The 20,306-nt window shown below is 38.2% G+C and overlaps 1 protein-coding gene across 3 annotated transcripts in view; it reads left to right on the top strand.

Moving 5' to 3' along the window:
• Positions 1-20,306, top strand: part of WDR44 (WD repeat domain 44) — a 122,776-nt gene that overhangs the window by 67,508 nt on the left and 34,962 nt on the right. For all 3 annotated transcript variants that reach the window (XM_006872110.1, XM_006872112.1, XM_006872111.1), the window contains 6 exons: positions 450-586; positions 3,700-3,783; positions 7,498-7,604; positions 14,112-14,263; positions 16,393-16,531; positions 17,512-17,576. In XM_006872110.1, the coding sequence (XP_006872172.1) occupies positions 450-586; positions 3,700-3,783; positions 7,498-7,604; positions 14,112-14,263; positions 16,393-16,531; positions 17,512-17,576 (684 nt within the window). The remainder of the gene's footprint in view (positions 1-449; positions 587-3,699; positions 3,784-7,497; positions 7,605-14,111; positions 14,264-16,392; positions 16,532-17,511; positions 17,577-20,306) is intronic.

Raw genomic sequence — 20,306 nt, 5'->3', positions numbered from 1 at the left:
AATTTTCAGCAGTCAAAAGGAGTGAAGTACCTGATACAGCATGGATGAAATATTGAAAACGTTAATACAAAGTCAAAGAAGCCATTTATAGGAAATGTCTAGCAATAGACTCCTTAGAGACAGAAAGCAGCTGAGCAGTTGCCAGGGGCTACAGAGAGGGTGATGGGGAGAGACTGCTAATAGGTACAGAGTTTCTTTTGAGGGTGATGAAAATGTTCTAAACATAAAGAGGGGTAATGTTGGCACAACTCTGAATATACAAAAAATCATTTAATTGTACTCTAAAAGAAATGGGTACATTTTATGGTATGTGAATTATATATCTCAATAAAAATGTTTTTAAAATTATAAACACTCTTGACTGTTCACAGAAAATCCTTCACTTACATCTTTGAGGATTTTGTAGACTCAAAAAGAAAATTACATCTCATTGGTATTCTTTACTTCAGGAAATTTTAGCCAGTGTAATGATTAAGAACCTGGACACCGGGGAAGAAATACCTTTAAGTCTTGCAGAAGAGAAACTGCCAACAGGTATTAATCCTCTCACTCTGCACATCATGAGGAGGACGAAGGAATATGTAAGGTACGGCTTAACATTATATTTCATTTGTAGTCCAAATGGGGAATATTTCTGTTTATGTACTGTGACATGTTCTAATTTGATTTCCTTTCATCTTTTTTTTTATTAGTCTGGAATTAATTTATGCATGTATTGTTAAACTTCTCAGAATTGCAGTCACTTGGGAAAAAACATTAATTAATTAAACTTACTACTATTTATTTTCTTCTGTTTTAAAATTATTTCTATTATGCTAGAGACAGTAAAAGGAATCATGGTGACACAATGGCTAATCACTTGACTGCTAACCGAGAGGTTGTTGGTTCGAACCCACCCAGCAACTCCAAGGGAGAAAGACCTGGCAGTCTGCTCCTGTAGAGATTACAACCAGTAAATCCCTGTAGAGCACTTTCCCTCTGTCACACTGGCTTGCAATAAGTCAAAATTGACTCTACAGCACCCGACACCAACCAATCAAGCTCAACCCACTGACACTGAGTCAACAGTACCATGTCAAAACCATCCGAAACCTTGCTTTAAGGATCAAAATTTTTATTTTTATTGTCTTTGTAGGGTTAAAAAGTGACTTTTAGAGTTAATGGATTCACTCTATATGGTGAGATGTATGAAGATCTAAGGAATGATTTCTGTAAAAACAAGGTTTTTTTTTTATTATAACTCATAATATTTGTGATGAGTGGGGAGGAAGAAGATACCTGAAAGTTAATTTTTGTGTAGCATATTTTGTACAGAAAGTAGCCTTATTTCTAATAGTATTTCCGAAGTTCATAAATTACATTCACTTACATTTTGTACATTGTTATTGTTGTTAAATGCCATCGAGTCAGTTCCAACTCATAACGACCCTGTATGGGGTTTTCAAGGAATGGCTTGTGAGCTTGAAACACCGACCTTGTGGTTCAAACTTCCTTAAAGACTCTATACTTTAGTCTCTGTACTCTTTAAATTCTCAGGATCGTTACTTAAATATACATTGTATAAAGCATGTTAACAAATGCTTTTTTTCTCATTCTGAAAGATTTGCTAGTGGTATGTTGTTGTTGTTTATGTACCATTGAGTCAGTACCAACTCATAGCGACCCTATGCACAACAGAACTAAACATTGCCCGATCCTGGGCCAATCTCTCAATTGTTACCACACTTGAGCCCATTTGATGCTGCCACTTTGCCAATCCATCTCACTGAGGGTCTTCTTCTTTTTTTCTCCCCCTTCACCTTATCAAACATGATATCCTTCTCCAGCGACTGGTCTCTCCTAACAACATATCCGATGTATTAGAGATGAAGTTTGGGCATCCAGGCCTCCAAGGAGCACTCTTGCTGAACTTCTTCCAACACGTATCTGTTTGTTCTTTTGGCAGCCCACAGCACTTTAAATATTATCCTCCAACACCATAACTCAAAAGCATCAATTCTTATACGGTCTTCCTTATTCACTGTCCAGCTTTCGCATGCATATGAGGTTATTGAAAATACCATGGCTTGGGTCAGAGGCGCACCTTAGTCCTTAAGCTGACATCTTTGCTCTTCAACACTTTGAAAAGGTCGTGTGCAGCAGATTTGCCTAATGCAATACATCTTTTGATTTCTTGACTGCTGCTTCCATGAGTGTTGATTGTTGATCCAAGAAGAATATAGTCCTTGACAACTTCAATCTTTTCTCCTTGATAAGAATGTTGTTTATTGGTCCATTGGTGAGGATTTTTGTTTTTGTTACATTGAGATGCAATCCATACCTAAGGCTGTGCTCTTTGATCTTCATCAATAAATGTTTTAAGTCCTCTTTACTTTCAGTAAGCAAGGTTGTATCATCTGCATATCGCAAGTTGTTAATGAGTCTTCCTCCAATCCTGGTGCCACGTTTTTCTTCATATAATTCAGCTTTTCGGATAATGTTTCCTCAGCATACAGGTTGAATAAGTATGATGAAAGAATACAACCGTGTCACACACCTTTCTTCATTTTAAACCATTCAGTGTTCCCATGTTCTGTTCAAACAACTGCCTCTTGGTCCAGGTACAGATTCCTCATGAGCACCATTAAGTGTTCCATAAAACTCATACTTCGCAATGTTGTCCATAGCTTGTCATGATCCACACAGTCGAAAGCTTTTGTGTAGTCAATGAAGCACATATCTTTCTGATATTCTCTGCTTTCAGCCAAGATCCATCGGACATCAGCAATGATATCCCTCGTTCCACAGCCTCTTCTGAATCTGGCTTGAGCCTCTGGACGTTCTCTGTCAATGTATGCTTGCAGCCATTTCTGTATCACCTTTAGTAAAATTTTAGTTATGTGGGATCTCAAAGAGATTGTCCGATGATTTATACATTCCTTTGGGTCACCTCTCTTTGGAATAGGCACAAATAACAGATCTCTTCCAATCAGTTGGTCTTCCAAATTTCTTGGCAACCTGTGCTGCCTCACTTTCTTGAAAGATTTCAATTTGTATTCCATCAATTCCTGGTGCCTTGTTCTTTGCCAATTCCTTCAATGCACCTTGGACTTCTTCCTTCAGTATCACTGGCTCTTGATCTTGAAACAATTGAACATCAACCATTTCCTTTTGGTGCAGTGACTCTGTATATTCCTTCCAACTTCTTTGATGCTTTCTGCATCATTAATAATTTGCCTAGAGAATCCTTCAGTAACGAAAGTCGAGGCTTGAATTTTTTCTTCAGTTCCCCCAGCTTGAGAAATGCTGAGCATGTTCTTCCTTTTTGGTTCTATGATTCCAGATCTTTGCACATTTTGTTGTAATATTTGACTTTGACTTTTTTGAGCTGACCTTTGAAATTTTCTGTTCAGCTCTTGTACCTCCTCATTTATTCCATTTGCTTTAGCATCTCTATGCTGGAGAGCAAGTTTCAGTGTCTCTTCTGACATCCATTTTGATCTTTTCCATCTTTCTTGTCTTCTTTATGACTTTTTGCTTTCTTCCTGTATGATGTTCTTAATGTCATCCCACAACTCTTCTGGTCTTTGGTCTTTAGTGTTTAATGTATGAAATCTGTTCTTGAGATGATCTCTAAATTCAGGTGGGATATAAATAGGGATTTTGAACCATGCAAGAGACACAGTTTTTTATTAATTGACTTCTTCCCCCTTCTTACAGTAATGATGCAGCCCAGTCAGATGATGAAGAGAAAATACAGTTGCAATCTACAGATACTGATGGTGGACGGTTAAAACAGAAAACGTAAGTGTTTTTCATTTGAGAATATGAGAATCCCCATGCTGTGTTAAATTTATACTGTAACCACTCAGTATGACTTCCTACCACCACCACTCCCTTGTCCCCAGCCAATGGATTATGAGTTCCTTGAGTCTGTGTTATTCTTTTTATAGCATGTGGTAGAAAATCAGTAAATTTTGCATTATCCCTATATTTTCTCATTGTTGTTAAGTGCTGTTGAGTTGGTTCTGAATCATAGTGACCATGTATAGGGTTTCCAAGGAGTGGCTGGTGAACTTGAACCACCGATCTTGCAATTCAAACGAACTTGTAGTCCAATGCATTAACCCAGAGTGCCACACCAGGACTCCTGTTTTACTGATAGTAGGTACCAAAAGAGATGTTGTTAGAAGAACCACGACTGCCCTCCATGATGTTATCTGTTTCTTCATCTTCATCTCTGTAGATCCAGCTTGTCTTTCTAAACCCAACTATATGAGATTCTTCCTGGCTAATCTAATTCATAGTTCATTTCTTTTTTTTTTTTTTCAGCCTTATTGATACCTAAAATCTACATAACTCACTTTTGCCTTTGATCATATATTAAACTTCTTTATTTAGAAAGCAAGATAAATTACATGATATACAATTAAGTATCTGTTGCATTAGGATTGTGATCACCCTTCTATTATTTTACATTTATTTCCCCTGCTAACATCTAGCACAGGAGCACTGGTAGTATAGTGGGTTACACAGTGGACTGCTAATCATAAGATTAGCATTTCGAATCCACCAGCGACTTTGTGGGAGAAAGATGAGGCTTTCTGCCCCCATAAAGAATTACCGCCTCAGAAACCATATACTGGGTTGCTGTGAATCGGAATCAACTTGACAGCACACAACAATAACATCTAGCACAATACGGCTCTATGGATTTTGCTTTATTATTCATAAGTTTGGAGTCCCTGGGTGGCACAACTGATTCAACACTCAACTACTTGCCGAATTGTTGGCAGTTCAAGCCCATCCAAGACGCTTCAGAAAGAAAGGCTGATGATCTGCTTCTCAAATGTCGCAGTTAGGAAACCCTATGGAATGCAGTTCTATTCTGCACACAGGGTGTCTCCACGAATAGGAATCATCTCAGTGCCAACTGAAATAACAACATACCAAGTTACTTAAATGGCTCTAATTCAGTCTAAGGCTCAACGCACATTCTCCATGTGAGTCTGTTCTTTTCCAAGTGTGGAACGTATAGAAGAGGAGCCAATGAGAATTTTTAGAGATCTGCTCAAATGCAGTGTATAATAATACCTCAGGTATCTGGAACTTGGCTGTTTATCGATGGCAACTATCAGGAACCTAGGAATTAGGAATTACTCAGGAGACAGGTGAATAGACAGCAGAGATATTACATAGTTCATGCACTAACCTTTTGCATTTTTCTAAGAGAAACTCTCAGGTTTAGTCAAAGTCATTGCTCTCGCTGTCTGCTTAATTTTTAAAGCTCTTGTCATCTTTTTTCTAAATTCACAGGAAAATAAAAGCAAGCAAATTGTGAGTGCATGTAAGTTGGCATCTAAGACATGTCAGGTAGTATTCTGAGGAATCAGAAAAATAATAAATCAGGCCTACATAGAACAACTGTGCTATATATACAGCAATGTTTTCCAGTCTTTCCTCATGTCGTGACGTATTTACACTAAATGCTGGAGTGAACTGTTGAAGCAGCTGATGGCCAGAAGACACTGGCCCTTGGTTCTGGCTTCTTTGGGTTTTGCTCTGCTGCTTTGAAGACAGGGGGTATGAAGAGAGCTAATATTAATGGCACGATCTGCAATCCATTTCAAAGACCCTAAATATATTAAATGGTAACAGTAATTCTGTTCCTTAAGGAGACTTCGTGAAATAATTCCCTTTCAAAATGACTAAAATGTCTGTGTTCTTGCTTTCTTAAAGTAGTAGTAAATCTATAATTGACCCAGAAAACGTAATTTCAGAATATAGATAGCAGAGACCTTATAGTGTTTAAAAAAAAAATGGTTTAACATCTTTGCTTTCTGATTTCAAGAAGTAATACAGAACTGAGTAAAACAGAAAATGAAAATCTCTCTTAAACTCATCCACTGAAATAATCAGTGTTAATGGTTTGCTCTATACGCCATAGAATTCTGTTTTTCTCAGAAAAAAATGGAATCTTACAGCCTCAGAAACCTTATATGGGATTGATATGAATCGGAACCAACTCAGTGGCATTTAACAACAAGAAAAATGGTTGGTCAACCTGCTTTTAAAAATCTAATAATGGAAAAAAAATCTAATCTATCATCGCCATTTCTTCCTGTTGGTAACAGTAGTATAGTATAGTCTGTGTGTGCTGGACATGGGAGTTAAGTGCTGGAAAATAGTTAACAAGTTAATTGCTGCCCTCATAGAACTTAAGGATAAATGGGAGAGGTAGACACTGAAGCTGTCATTACACAGATAAATCTACTTAACATTTGTAGAAGACAAGTGTGGCATGCTGTGAGAGGCTATACTGTAAAAGCCAAACTGAGTCTAGAACTGAGTCAAGGAAGGCTCTTTCTTGAGGACTGTTTGATCTGAGATCTAAAAGATAAATAGCAGTTTGCCGGGACGGGTGGGGAATGTTTCAGGCATAAGTAGTCATACGTACAATGGCCCTGGGGTTAAAAAAAGAACTAGGCATATTCCAAGAACTGAGGTTTGCCTCATGCATATGATCATTTTCTATTGTATAGATAAACCAGCATTATATACTCATTCTACTGTGGATAAAAATTTCACTTATTCGTAGTTTCTATCTATTCTAGATAATCCTTCAGCAAACATCTTTACATATATATAATTGTTGCTTTGCTAAATGCCTACTCATAATAACCCTGTATAGGGTTTCCAAGAAGCAGTTGGTGAGTTTGAACTGCTGACCTTTTGTTTTGCAGTCCAGTGCTTATACTACAGCGCCACACCAGAACTCCATAAAGTACAACTATATATATGTATATATGTATATATACATATATATAAATATTCATACATACATGCATACACACATATATCTTAGCAATCTTTTCAAACACTATTGTTAATATCATAAACTCACATAACTTGGTTTTTAAAAATAAATTTCCCCATTTTTTTTCCTTTGAACATTTTTTGTTCATAATTTTAACCTGTAAAAATTGAGGCCTAAACTACTGGAAAAGAAGAAATGCATTCTATTGACAGAAGGTTGAGATGCATACTTGGGTTACACTGTATTTGTAAGTACCTGTTGGGAAAGCACAGCCAAATTTTATTACATCTGAATATTAAATCTGAAAGACATGGGACAGGGAACTTTCTTAAGCTATCAAAGAATTCTATTTTTTAAGTAAATACCTCCACAAATTTTGTTTTTGTTGGTAAAATATGCTTCTAAGAACAACTCCCTAAGGCAGTTTTCCTCAAAATAAGTTTTCATTTCAGATTACTCTCACCCGAGTCTCACTAAATTAAATTATCTGGGGGCTCCAGGTAATTTAAGCACTCCCTCCCTCCCACCCATCCCCCCTCCCATGGTTGAGAGTTATCATTCACATTAGGAAATCGATACGCTAAATAATGGATTATTTAAAAATAATATACTTTACCAGTTACAGCTAATGAGTTAACATATGAATTTTTGAGTTCATGAGAAATGTTTTTGGAGGTTTTTTTTGTTTTGATTTTGATTAGGACTCAACTAAAGAAGTTCCTAGGAAAATCAGTAAAGAGAGCAAAGCACCTTGCTGAAGAATATGGTGAACGTGCTGTAAATAAAGTTAAAAGTGTTAGAGATGAAGGTAAGTGAAATAGAACATTTTTACTGAGTATTTAATGAATTTATAATGATCTAAATAAAACCTGTAAGGAGCTCTGGTAGCATAGTGGTTACAAATTGGGCTGCAAACCATAAGGTCAGCAGTTTGAAACTACCAGCTGTTCCGCGAGAGAAAGGTGAGGCTTTCTGCTCCTGTAAAGATTTACAGCCTCGGAAACCCTGTACAGGGTCGCTATGGGTTGGAACCGACTCGACGTCACTTAACAACAACAACAAATAAAACGTGTAGTTTATAAGAAGCATTCTGTTTAATCTAAACTAATGTCTGTATAGCTAATTAATTCCATTTTCCACAAACTTTTTTTAGCCTCTTCATTTAGTTCACTGTTTAAAGGAGCACATTTCTCATGAATTATTGTTGTTAAGTGCCATCGAGTTGGTCCTGACTCATAGCAACCCTATATAGGGTTTCCAAGGAGTGGCTAGTGGGTTTGAACCACCAACCTTGTGGTTAGTAGTCCAGTGCTGATCCTACAGTGCCACACTAGGATTCATGAATACTACTGTTTATATTATAAACCAGTCTGTTATTTGGGAGTCCTGGTGTGGTGCTGTAGGACTGGACTGCTAACTACAACATCAGCAGTTCAAATCCCTCAGCCACTGATTCAGTGGCACTTAACTATTATTTGGCGCTAAGGTGACCTACAGAGATACCTTCAATTCAGAACAATAGTTTTGGAGGTTCCTGTAGTCACTATTGGTCTAGTAGGACCTTTTTAGGAATTAGAGTTTTGTTCTATCTGGGACCTTCTGTTGTGTCCCTGGTCACAGCAGTAGTTCTCCTGGTCTCAGGTTGTAAGAGCTGTGGTTCACATGGGTTGTTAGCCCTGTGGCTTAGTTTCTTTTTTGAGTCTTTGATTTCCTTCATTCTCCTTTGCTCCATAGGAACAAAGCTTTTAAGAGCCCATACACTACTCATCAAACTAGAATATAGAACACTGTCTTTTTGAACTGTGTTATGACAGTTGACTAAGTTGTCCTCCCGAGACAATCCCAAGCCTTTTAACCCTATAAGCCAATTCTACAAGTTGTTTGGATATATCTAGGAAGCCTATGTGGTTTGTTATGTATGTGCATATATATGCAGCACACAAACGTGTGTCCTGGTACGGCGCTGTGGGTTAATGCGCTGGGATGCAAAGTCAGTTTGAATCACAAGGTCAGTGGTTCAAGCTCACCAACTGCTCCTGGGAATCCCTATACAGGGGCGTTATGGTTTGGAACCAACTTGAAGCCACTTAGCAACAACAACAATAACATACCTATAAATGCATGTGCATTCACATATACCTTTCTATATACATACACATCCATATCTATGTACATAACCACACACTCTTTTTTATTGTTTTTACTTTTATTGTAAGTAGTATATGGTGTAGCATTTACCAAAACTGTCCCCTTTTTCGCCTGTACTTCTTAGTGTCTTTGTTTACCTTGGTCTAGTTGTACTGACTTCATCCATGTTTGGAACTGCCATTCCTATCACCAAAAGTAACAAGTGTCTACTACCTAGGGAGTGACTCACCCTCTCTTCCCAGCTCATCCCTGGTAACAATCAAAGAACTTTATACTTTCTTTGTGTATATCTTTTCTTGACTTTTTATGCTAGCAGAACCATACAAATTTGTCTATTTATGATTGACTTAATTCACTCAGAATAAGGTCCTCCAGATTCATTCATGTTGTAAAGGACTGTTTATTTTTTATAAATACTTTCAAAATTTGGTAAAATTTATAAATTTGCACACACCTTAACTTCCTGTGCCTTTATCATTATATACTCATTTGTTTTATATAACAAATACTTTGTTGTTGTTGTTAGGTGCCATTGAGTTGGTACCGACTCATAGTGACCCTGTGCACAACAGAATGAAGCACTGCCAGATCCTGGGCCAACCTCTTGTTACCACACTTTAGCCCTTTGATGCTGCCAGTTGGCCAATCCATCTCGCTGGGAGTCTTCCTCCTTTTCTCTGACCCTCCACGTTAACCAAACATGATATCCTTCTCCAGGGACTGGTCCCTCCTGACAGTATGTCTGAAGTATGAGAGACGAAGTTTGGCCATTCTGGCCTCCAAAGAGCACTCTGGCTGCACTTCTTCCAACACAGATCTGTTGGTTCTTTTGGCACCCCATGGCACTTTCAGTATTCTCCTCCAACACCATAACTCAAAAGCATCAATTCTTCTATGGTCTTCCTTATTCATTGTCCAGCGTTCACATGCATATAAGGTTATTGAAAATACCATGGCTTGGGTCAGAGCGCACTTTAGTCCTCACGTTGACATCTTTGCTCTTCAACACTTTAAAAAGGTCTTGTACAGCAGATTTGCCTAATGCAGTATGTCATTTGATTTCTTGACTGCTGCTTCCATGAATGTTGATGGTTGATCCAAGAAGAATGAAGCCCTTGACAACTTCAATCTTTTCTCTGTTGATAAGAATGTTGTTTATTGGTCCATTGGTGAGGATTTTTGTTTTCTTTACATTGAGATGCAATCCATACCAAAGGCTGTGGTCTTTGATCTTCATCAGTCAGTATTTTAAATCCTCTTCACTTTCAGCAAGCAAGGTTGTATCATCTGCATATCGCAGGTTGTTAATGAATCTTCCTCCAATCCTGATGCTACATTTTTCTTCATAGAACCCAGCTTCTCGGATAATTTGCTCAGCATACAGGTTGAATAACTATGGTGAAAGAATACAACCGTGTCACACACCTTTCTTCATTTTAAACCATGGAATGTTCCCTTGTTCTGTTTGAATCTTGTTTGAATCTTGGTCCATATACAGATTCCTCATGAGCACCAATGTGTTCTGAAATAGTCATACTTCGCAATGTTGTCCATAGCTTGTCATGATCCACACAATCGAAAGCCTTTGTATAGTCAATACAAAAAAATCACAGGTAAACATCTTTCTGGTATTCTCTGCTCAGCCAAGATCCATTGGACATCAACAAGATATCCCGTGTTCCACATCCTCTTCTGAATCCGTCTTGAAAATCTGGAAGTTCTGTCAATGTATGCTTGCAGCCGTTTCTGTATTACCTTTAGTAAAACTTTACTCGCATGGTATATCAAAGATATTGTCGGATGATATCTGCATTCTGTTGGGTCACCTCTCTTTAGAATGGGTACAAATATGGATCTCTTCCAAATGTCTTCCACATTTCTTGGCATAGATGAGTGAATGCCTCCTGTGCTGCCTCACTTTCATGAAATATTTCAATTTTTATTCCATCAATTCCCGGTGCCTTGTTCTTTGCCAATTCCTTCAGTGCATCTTGGACTTCCTCCTTCAGTATCATTGGCCCTTGATCATATGCTACCTCTTGAAATGGTTGAACATCAACCATTTCCTTTTGTTACAGTGTATTCCTTCCATCTGTGTATTCCTTCCATCTTCTCTTGATGCTTTCTGCATAATTCAATAATTTGCCCATAGAATCCTTCAATAACGAAAGTCGAGGCTTGAATTTTTCCTTCAGTTCCCCTAGCTTGAGAAATGCTGAGCGTGTTTTTCCCTTTTGGTCTTCTGACTCTTTGCACATTTTCTTGTAATGTTTGACTTTGTCTTTTCGAGCTGACTTTGAAATCATAGTACTTATTCAGTGCAGTTCTAATCACTTTCACATGTACGTATTTAATCCCCATAAAATGTTATGACAGACACATCGTAGTTCGGGTTTTGGGGAGGGCAGTACACAAGAAGTGGGAGGGGGTGGAAGAACAAGGTAGATAGGGGAACACTGAGACAGGTTTGCATGGGCTAAATGGGATGTAGGTAAATAGTGATGCATGCTCAACCTTGGAACAACAGGGCTCTAGGATACAAGGATCAAGGCATAGTTTGAAGAGGGGAAATAATACTAAGATGCTCGACTGTCTTATGAATATTGGTTTCCTTTGACTACTATTGTTAAATTGAAACTTTAGTTGGATAAAAAGGAATTTTGGGGTACATGATTACAGAAAGCTTGTAAGCCAGTCTTTAGCCTATAACTGATTGGAATACCTAAAAGGGGTTCTACAACTTGCCCCGTGAAATAGGCCTCCTGCAGAGCCTATTAGCTAGAATCCTGAGTCCTATTCACAACCTTCTGAGGTGGGACTTTCCCACTAGAAAGAACTAGCAGGCCAGCCTGGAACAACTAGATCGGTAGAAGATAACATCTTCAAAGAAAGATCAACAGGAAAAACCCAAAACAGAAATGTTAGTATGACAGGCTACTATAAGAATAAGCAAGCTGTTCACCAGAAAGCTATCAAGGCAATCAATCAACGTCCTTCAGGACAACCCCCCACCCCCCAAGACTGAAACTCAAAGGGAACACATGAGCAGGCATGTGAGCTTGCTGGCAACCACATTGGTCTATTGGTGAGTGGAAGAGGAGCAAAGGCAGCAGTGAAGAAATGGGCTGAGTTCAGCCACATTTCATAGACTCTCATGGACCTGGAGATGAGAGAGAGAAGAAGAAGAAGGGCTGGTTGGTCCAAAGTATGATGAGACCTGGGGACACCTGAGCCTATGGACAAGGACATAGCCACAGGAATATGTCCAGTGTCATAGCCTCAGAGGGCTAGAGCTGAGAGGGAAGCATATAGCTGATAGGAAATAAGAGGGGTCGCACAAGAACACCAAAGTTGCAGATAGTATCCATTTGACGTAGCCTCGATGGCTTGATAATCAGAACTTGACTAGAGGAAGATAAAAAAAAAAAAGAATAAAACAACTTTTGATAAAGGAAACAAGTGTAAACTGCTACAATTCGATGAACTTGACCTATACTTGTAGATGTAGTAGCTGAAAATACCAACAGAGAGAGAAGGAGTCTTCACATCAAGTATCAGTGCTATCCCCTCTGTACACAGGTTAGATAAGGATGGGCAACTTAGACATTGGCTACCTAAAATGAGGGGGTGATAAAGGCATGAAGTGACTGGCTTACAAGGTTTCAAGTTTAGTTTAAGAGTGTTGGGGGAGGGATGGGGAAGAAAGAGTCCCCACTGAATAGTTTTCATCTTGTCTAGATGGGTCTGGTAAAAAGAGATGGGGATAAGATTCTTATGATTCAATAGTGAGTAATTGTTATCATAACTAATTGCGACTGTTGTAATTGTAAAGGTAATAGTTTTGTAACAAAAACAGGGGAGTGGTCAATCTTACAGTCCAGAAACAGAGGCCCCTAGGATCATCAAGGGAGAAAAGCACAAGCAGAATAAGAGACCTTTATCCAGAGAAGCAGGGACTCCAGAGATGGAGCCAGAAATGGCAACATGGAGAGATGGAGCAGCTGAGGACTCTAGATTCATGGAAAGTGAGGGACTAAGAGAGAGCAATCAGGAGGCAGACTTGTATAATGTGCCCTTTAGTGGTGTAAATTATTATATATGCCTGAGTATTTAAAAAACTATATATCTAAAGTGAATAGAGAGAAATATTGGTAATTGATAGTACGTGGAAGGAATTATAATCATTGTAATGAAACAAGGTGTGTGATTTGTTGAATGTAAAACTGATGATCTGCCCTGTAAACTTTTACTCAATCCACAATAAAAACCTTAAATAAATAGAGGCTGGATGTGAAAAAAAAAAAAAAATGCTATGAGGTAAAGTTCCATTATTAGCTCCGTTTTATAGATGAGAAAACTGAGGCTTAGAAAGGTTGAGTAATTTGCCGTTCACACGTAGATAATAAACAACAGAGCTAGATTTGAACCCAGGCAATCTGACACCAACTCCATGTGTTTCAACACTATACTATTTTGTAACAGACAGCTTTTCCTTTACCATTTAATAAATTTTTTTGGAAGACAGTAGGTATGAAAAGATGATAGTAGCTCTGTCTATATTAAAGAGCCCTGGTGGCGCTGTAGGATAAGTTACAGTGCTAACTGTAAGGTTGGCAGTTCAAACCCACCAGCCGCTCCTTGAAAGATGAAGCTTTTTGTTTCTGTAAAGATTTAGTCTCAGAAACCCTATATGGTGTTACTATGAGTCAGAATAGAATTAATAGCAATGGAAACATCTACATTATGGAGCCCTGGTAGCACAGTGGATAAAGCACTCGGCAGCTAACTGAAAGGTTCTAACCAACCAGGCACTGTGCTGAAGAAAGGTGTTTCTTGTCTTGGAAACCGTAGGGACTGTTTTACTGTCTTATAGGTTCTCTATGAGTTGGAATCAAATCCATGTCAATGAGTTTCCTTTTTGGTATATCTATGTTGTTGTTATGTGCCGTGGAGTCGATTCCGACTCAGTGACCCTGCACAGGGTTTCCGAGGCTGTAAATCTTTACGGGAGCAGAAAGCCTCATCTTTCTCCCGCAGAACAGCTGGTAGTTTCGAACTGCTGACCTTGCGGTTCACAGCCCGATTCGTAACCACTACGCTACCAGAGTTCCTTTTGGTATATCTATTATTAGCTAGTAATGATTTTTATTAATGCTTTTCTGTTCAGTGTTTCATACTGATCAAGATGATCCTTCATCAAGTGATGATGAAGGGATGCCATATACACGACCAGTGAAATTCAAAGCAGCACATGGTTTTAAAGGACCGTATGATTTTGATCAGATCAAAGTGGTACAAGATCTTAGCGGTGAACACATGGTAAGCTTTTTTCATTGTGGGAAATAATTCCACTTAGATATAATGCTTATCTCTTCTTATGTGTGTAATTTTATTAGCTTGACTCAAGAATAGCAGACTTTTATTAATTTAATGAATAGGTAATACAGAGGTCTGTCTCTTAATTGATCAGTAGGTGAGTTATTGATTAAAACTCTATGTCTGTGCCATTAAGAAGCATATGCAAAGCTACCAGTCTTTAAAGTATTTGAACCTAGGGTTTGGTATGTCACTTTAGAAAATGTTTAAAATGTTCCCCAGTGTTTTTAAAATAATTTATACAAAGCTTTTCAGAAACTCAATATGTTTTGTGAAGTTTTGTGCTTAGCTCAAACAAGGAGTGGGAGGTACAAGTTCCCTAGCAGAGTTAACATGTATCAAATTTGATGAAAGTGGACAAAATGCATTGTTTGGAGCACAGGGAAGGTAATAATAATAAAGCTCAGAACAGGAAAAATGATACTGTGTATCCTTTATCAGGGAATCTTAAACCCTGTCATCTCTCAGCATCTGACATAGTTTTCAGTGGTTTTTCTTCCCTGAGGGAAAACAAAACTATGCCCTTGAATTTTTCTCTATTCATCTACATTTGTGTTATTTTTACTTAGGTTTAAAATCAGGTCTTGATTATCAGACCTAATGTGGGAGTAAAAGAAATGTTACATATAATGAAATAATGCATGAATTTTAATTATGTGATTTTTAAAAGCCACCTTCCAAACTACATGTGGCTTACTGTATAGCCTTTATAAGTTATCATAAGTGTGAGGAAGCAACTATAAACAGGTTGGATGGCAGCAATATTACGATTTACATTTTGGTGCTTATAATCTGCACATAAAATGATTGAGTTGATTATAGTACTAAAGAATCTGTTAAATTTCCTTGTACTATATTGACTCATTATTTCTGTTACTTAACAGAAATAATGAGTCAGTATAGTACAAAAATTGCTGCTACAATGCAGGCTCCAAAAGACAAATTTCTTAATCTATTTGATTTTTGTAAAACGAATACTGTTCCAGTAACTGAGATCTTGCCTGCAGCATGGATAATGTTTTTGACGCACGTACATATATGTTTTAACAGTATTTGTTGTAATAGGATTTTGCCTTTCCAATTTAGGGGTTCCAATGCTTTTACACACACATCCCCCCACCACGCACACACACATACATAATTGTTTTCAATATCCAGGAATTCTAGTCATAGTACGTACTGTGGGGAACTGAGGGGAGAACAGATTGAGACTACTAAATGTCACAAGAGTCACTGCTAAGGTGAGCATTGTTCTTTTCTCAGCTGTGCCCCTCCCCTCTTGGCCCCCTGTCATTTTCAGTTAGAAGACTAAAATACAACACTAGCATTTGTGCTTTTACAATTAAGATCTGTGGCCACTCCACCAGTTATCCAGTTGCCATCTCTTCAACTCCTATTTATGACCACCCTTTATGTGTCATATGTGTCAGGAGTCTTGGTGTGGCGCTGTGGGTTAATGTGCCGGACTGCAAAGTTGTTTGAACTAGAAGGTCAGCAGTTCAAGCTCACCAGTCACTCCTTGGGAACCCTATACATGGTCGCTATGGGTCAGAACCGATTCAACGGCAGTTAACAACAAACATATTTGTCAGCAGTTCATAACAACATATGTGTCAGTACAACTTCACGCCATACATTTGTCAATGATTTTTTTTTAGCAGTAAATTTCTAGGCCTTTCTTCCAAGGCACCTCTGGGTAGACTCAAACCTCCAACCTTTCAATTAGCAGGGCACATTAGCCTAACAGCTGGTAACTCAATGAGTAGGGGTTTGAATCCACCCACAGGTGCCTAAGAAGGAGCTATTTCTTAAAAAAAAAAAAAAAAAAGGAACCATTGAAAACCCTAAGAAGCCCTGTAGAGCTCCCATTTGTATTAGTATGTAGACTCTCATCCACCTTTCTTCTGACAGCCCCTTCTGCGGTCTTAGAGCATCACTGAACTCGCAGCCTACGTGCTGGTAATATGAGCATTAGCTTTGTACATCTAGTTTGGCATAATTTTTAACTTTGGCTTAAAAGTGATGTCTCAACTTTTTTAAGAAATAAATGTGAAACTTCCTTTTTTCCTTAGGGAGCTGTTTGGACCATGAAATTTTCTCACTGTGGTCGATTACTTGCCTCAGCTGGACAAGACAATGTAGTGAGAATATGGGCTTTAAAAAATGCTTTTGACTATTTCAACAATATGAGAATGAAGTACAATACTGAAGGTATCTTTCATTTATTGATGGGCTTTAAAAATCCAGAGAAATCTAGAATCTTTCAGTTGTAGGTACAGTAATGCCCTTCTTATCTGGATGTCATATGCAGCAACCACCACTTCTCATAAAAACCACAGGCCTAAAAATAAAACAAACGTCAAGAGCAAAAAAAATCATTAAACCCAGTGAAAATAGCTCCCACAAAGATTTTGGCTTTAGCCCTTTTCAGTCATAGTTCATCCTTATAGTCATCAACTCTTGAGAACATTATTACCTGGTTTTCCCTGAAAACCTTCAGTTCTATGACAGACCTGACTGTTGAAAAAGAATGAGAATAATATATACCCAGAAATTCATGGGAAAATCCAGGAAACACAGCCATGGAAAAGTCAATGTGAATTGTCAATATATCAAAGAGTATATGAAAAAAATGTTCAGTGAAATTGGAAAACCTGAGAATACTGTGTATACACTGATTACAACTATGTAAAAATATTTATTTATCATAAGTATCCAAAAAGTATCTAGCGTTAATGAAAATAGGAGTTTTAAGTTTATGGAGTTCTTTGCCTGAAATTATTTCCCTGTAAAATAAATTTCCTCTGACACCACCACCACTCCCTGCCAACCTCATAAACCAAGGCTGAAAAACAAAATGTTATGGGATGAGAGAAAAGTATAGTAAAGTAAGAGATGATCAGCTGACAGTGGAGACGAGAATAATAGAAGAAACAGCTTGAGGAACACACATCTGGAGGAATTCATGAAACTAGCAAACTAAGCTCTGTAGACATTGGCAGATTTTGAGGGCATCGCTTGCTTGCATTATGCTGTAATACATAACTGAAGATTCTAAATTGACAAGAGGTTAAGTGAGTACTTCATTGCCTATTAAATAGATGTTACTGTGTCATTATTCCTGAATGTTTGTGGTTGTGTGTACATATGGACGTATACCTGTGCTTTTATATTTACTGTGTTGTTTTTAGGGCGCGTGTCCCCATCACCTTCTCAGGAAAGTCTCAGTTCATCAAAGTCTGATACAGATACAGGGGTAAGTTTGTTGTTTCATGGTTACTTTTGTGAAATGCTATGATTGATTTCTTTACCATAAAGTACCTGATGTTTATTCAGAAATTACTGTTGCAATGTTGTTGTTGTTGTTAAGTGCTGTCAAGTTGGTTCCAACTCATAGCCACCCTGTCTAGGGTTTCTAAGACTTCAAATCTTTGCTGGAGCAGAAAAGCTCATCTTTTCCTCATGGAGCTGCTGGTGGACTGGAACCACTCACCTTGTGGTTCACAGTCCAGCATTTACCATATGGAACCACCACATGAGCACACTTCATTAAAGTTTAAGGTTTTAGAGTTACAAGCAAGAGTTTCTTCTATTAGAATTGGTAAATGAAAAATTCGATGTTTAAAAGTGACCGTGAACATTGTCTCTCAAGCTAATAAACTACTAATATAAAGTAAGTACAAGGGGACTTCTGAAAGTTCATGGGGGAAGTTCCATTATCTTTCAATTTCATTTTACTATGACTTTTTGAAGCCCCCTTCTATGACAAAATGCCCCTCACTCAAATCCATGTTTGATATTTTAAGAAGAACAATGACATAACTGACTAAGAAGTAATTAGGAAAGAGAAAAGAAATACTCCGACATTTAAACTTTTCAATCTTCTTGTTTTAATAAGTGTTTTGATACAGCTTTAGGTAGTTTAAGTATCATAATGATATTCACTTGGTCTTAGAGCTAAACCAATTTTAAACATAAAAAACAGAATGCAAAAATATTACCCTAAGTTAACACCTTTGTTTCTTGTGTAATGAGCTAGGCAAGGGAAAATGTAAAGTGTCCTCCTGTTAAACACTATTTTCGGGCATTTCATAGACATGCTAACTTTTCCGCACTCTAAGCATACTTCTCTTGGCTTTCCATTCTTCCGTTTCTTCTTGGTCTCTTATATCCTGGTGTCTCTTCCTCTTCCAGCCCGTTAAGTGGGTGCTGTTTCTCAGGAGTCTGCCCTTAGCCATTCTCAGTCTACATATCTGCTGTGTGTGATGTTCAGTTTGCATCTATAAGTTGATGGCTCCCTGCTTGCTCTCTCCAGTCCTGAATTGGCTTTAGACCCATAATCCTTTGTCTATTTTCAATAGCTCTGAATTTTTAAACAAGAATGTGACCTTAATGTGCATACACATAACAATATTTTAGAATCTCTCCACTAGGTTCTTTAAGCACATCACTTAATAGTGTTCTGTGTGCCCAGACACTACTAGATATTCTATCATATCAACTAGGACATAGTCTCTGACCTCAGGGAACTTGTTGACTGGTGAAATAGATAAATTCACAATTATAATATTGGGTGGTAATATCCTATAGAAAGTACTAAACAAGTATAAGAGTTAGCCTTTATAAATCAGGGTATCAAGAAGAGCTTCCTTCAGGATATGAGGTTTGAGCTAGAAGTATACTGTATGAGGGGAGTGCAAAGACATGGAGATTGGAATAGCATGGTCTGTTAACGGCACAACAAGAAATTCCATGCGACTGGAACAAAGGGTACAGCATGTGTGTGACTCATAGAGGTAGGTAGAAGCAAACTTGTAAATGGCTTTGTGTGTCAAACCAAGACATTCAAACTTTATCCTACATACAAGCTTTGGGAGGTGGAGGTGCTTAATTAACATCTTCAGAGTTTTGTTTTAGAAAAAAGCATTCTGGTGCCACTGTGCAGGATAGATTGGAAGGGATCTCCAGGCTAGAGACAGGGAAAACACTTAAGAAACTCTTAACTCTGGCGGGAAATGGAAACTAAAATTATGATTGATCATAAAATGTATAGATGAACTCTGTTATCTGTCTACAACCCACTTCTCTTCTGAGTCTTATTTAATAGCACCAACATCCACCCAGTCAGAAACACTCTGGAGTCACTGTTAGTTTTTTTCTTTATCCACATATCAAATTAGTTACAAATACAGATCTGCTCTACCCTCCTTCTCCTCCCCTATTGTCACTCACATGTTCTATGCCCTCAACTCTCATTTAAATGTTTGCCTTAGCCTTGTAATTGCTTGATTACAATTCTCTGGCCTCTACCTAATTTGAAATGATGGCGGTAGTGGTGGTGTGCTGTGGAGTCAGTTCTACTAACTCATAGCAACCCTGTTTCCAAGGTTGGAAATATTTATGGGAGCAGAGAGCCTCATCTTTTCTCCTGCAGAGCAGCTGGTGGATTTGAACTGCTGATCTCGCAGTTAGCAGCACAACACACAATCTACTACACTACCAGGGCTCCTTAATTTGGAATAATAGTTTGTGCTCTTTCATATCTTATAGTTAACACTAGTTATGTCCGGGTGTGGTGCTGTAGGTTAAGCATTCGACCATAAGGTCCATTTGAACTGAAAGGTCATTGGTTCAAACCTAACCAACCACTCCTCAGAAACTCCGTACAGGGTCACCATTGAGTCAGAACTGACTCCACGGCACTTAACAACAATTATTTCAAAACACAAATCTGACTATGCCATAGGTTTTTAAATCTTTGGATGGTTCCTTATCACCTGCAGAAGAAGGTCCTTCCAGCCTACCTTTTCAACTCAGTTCTAATTCCCTAGTGCCTTTTCATCCTGTTTACCAGGCCTGGCACCAGTTCTCTACCCTAAGCACCTTTTTCACTTTCAAGTCTTTATTCATGTTGTTTGCTTTGTCAGGAATGTCCTCTTTGTCCCTCTCTTCATGGGACAAAGCTCTACTCATCCTTCAAGATTCA

This window comes from Chrysochloris asiatica, unplaced genomic scaffold (genome assembly GCF_000296735.1).
Source record: "Chrysochloris asiatica unplaced genomic scaffold, ChrAsi1.0 scaffold00183, whole genome shotgun sequence".
Taxonomy (NCBI): domain Eukaryota; kingdom Metazoa; phylum Chordata; class Mammalia; order Afrosoricida; family Chrysochloridae; genus Chrysochloris; species Chrysochloris asiatica.
The sequence above is the reverse complement of the archived record's forward strand: the minus strand, read 5'-3'. Positions and strand labels throughout refer to the sequence as shown.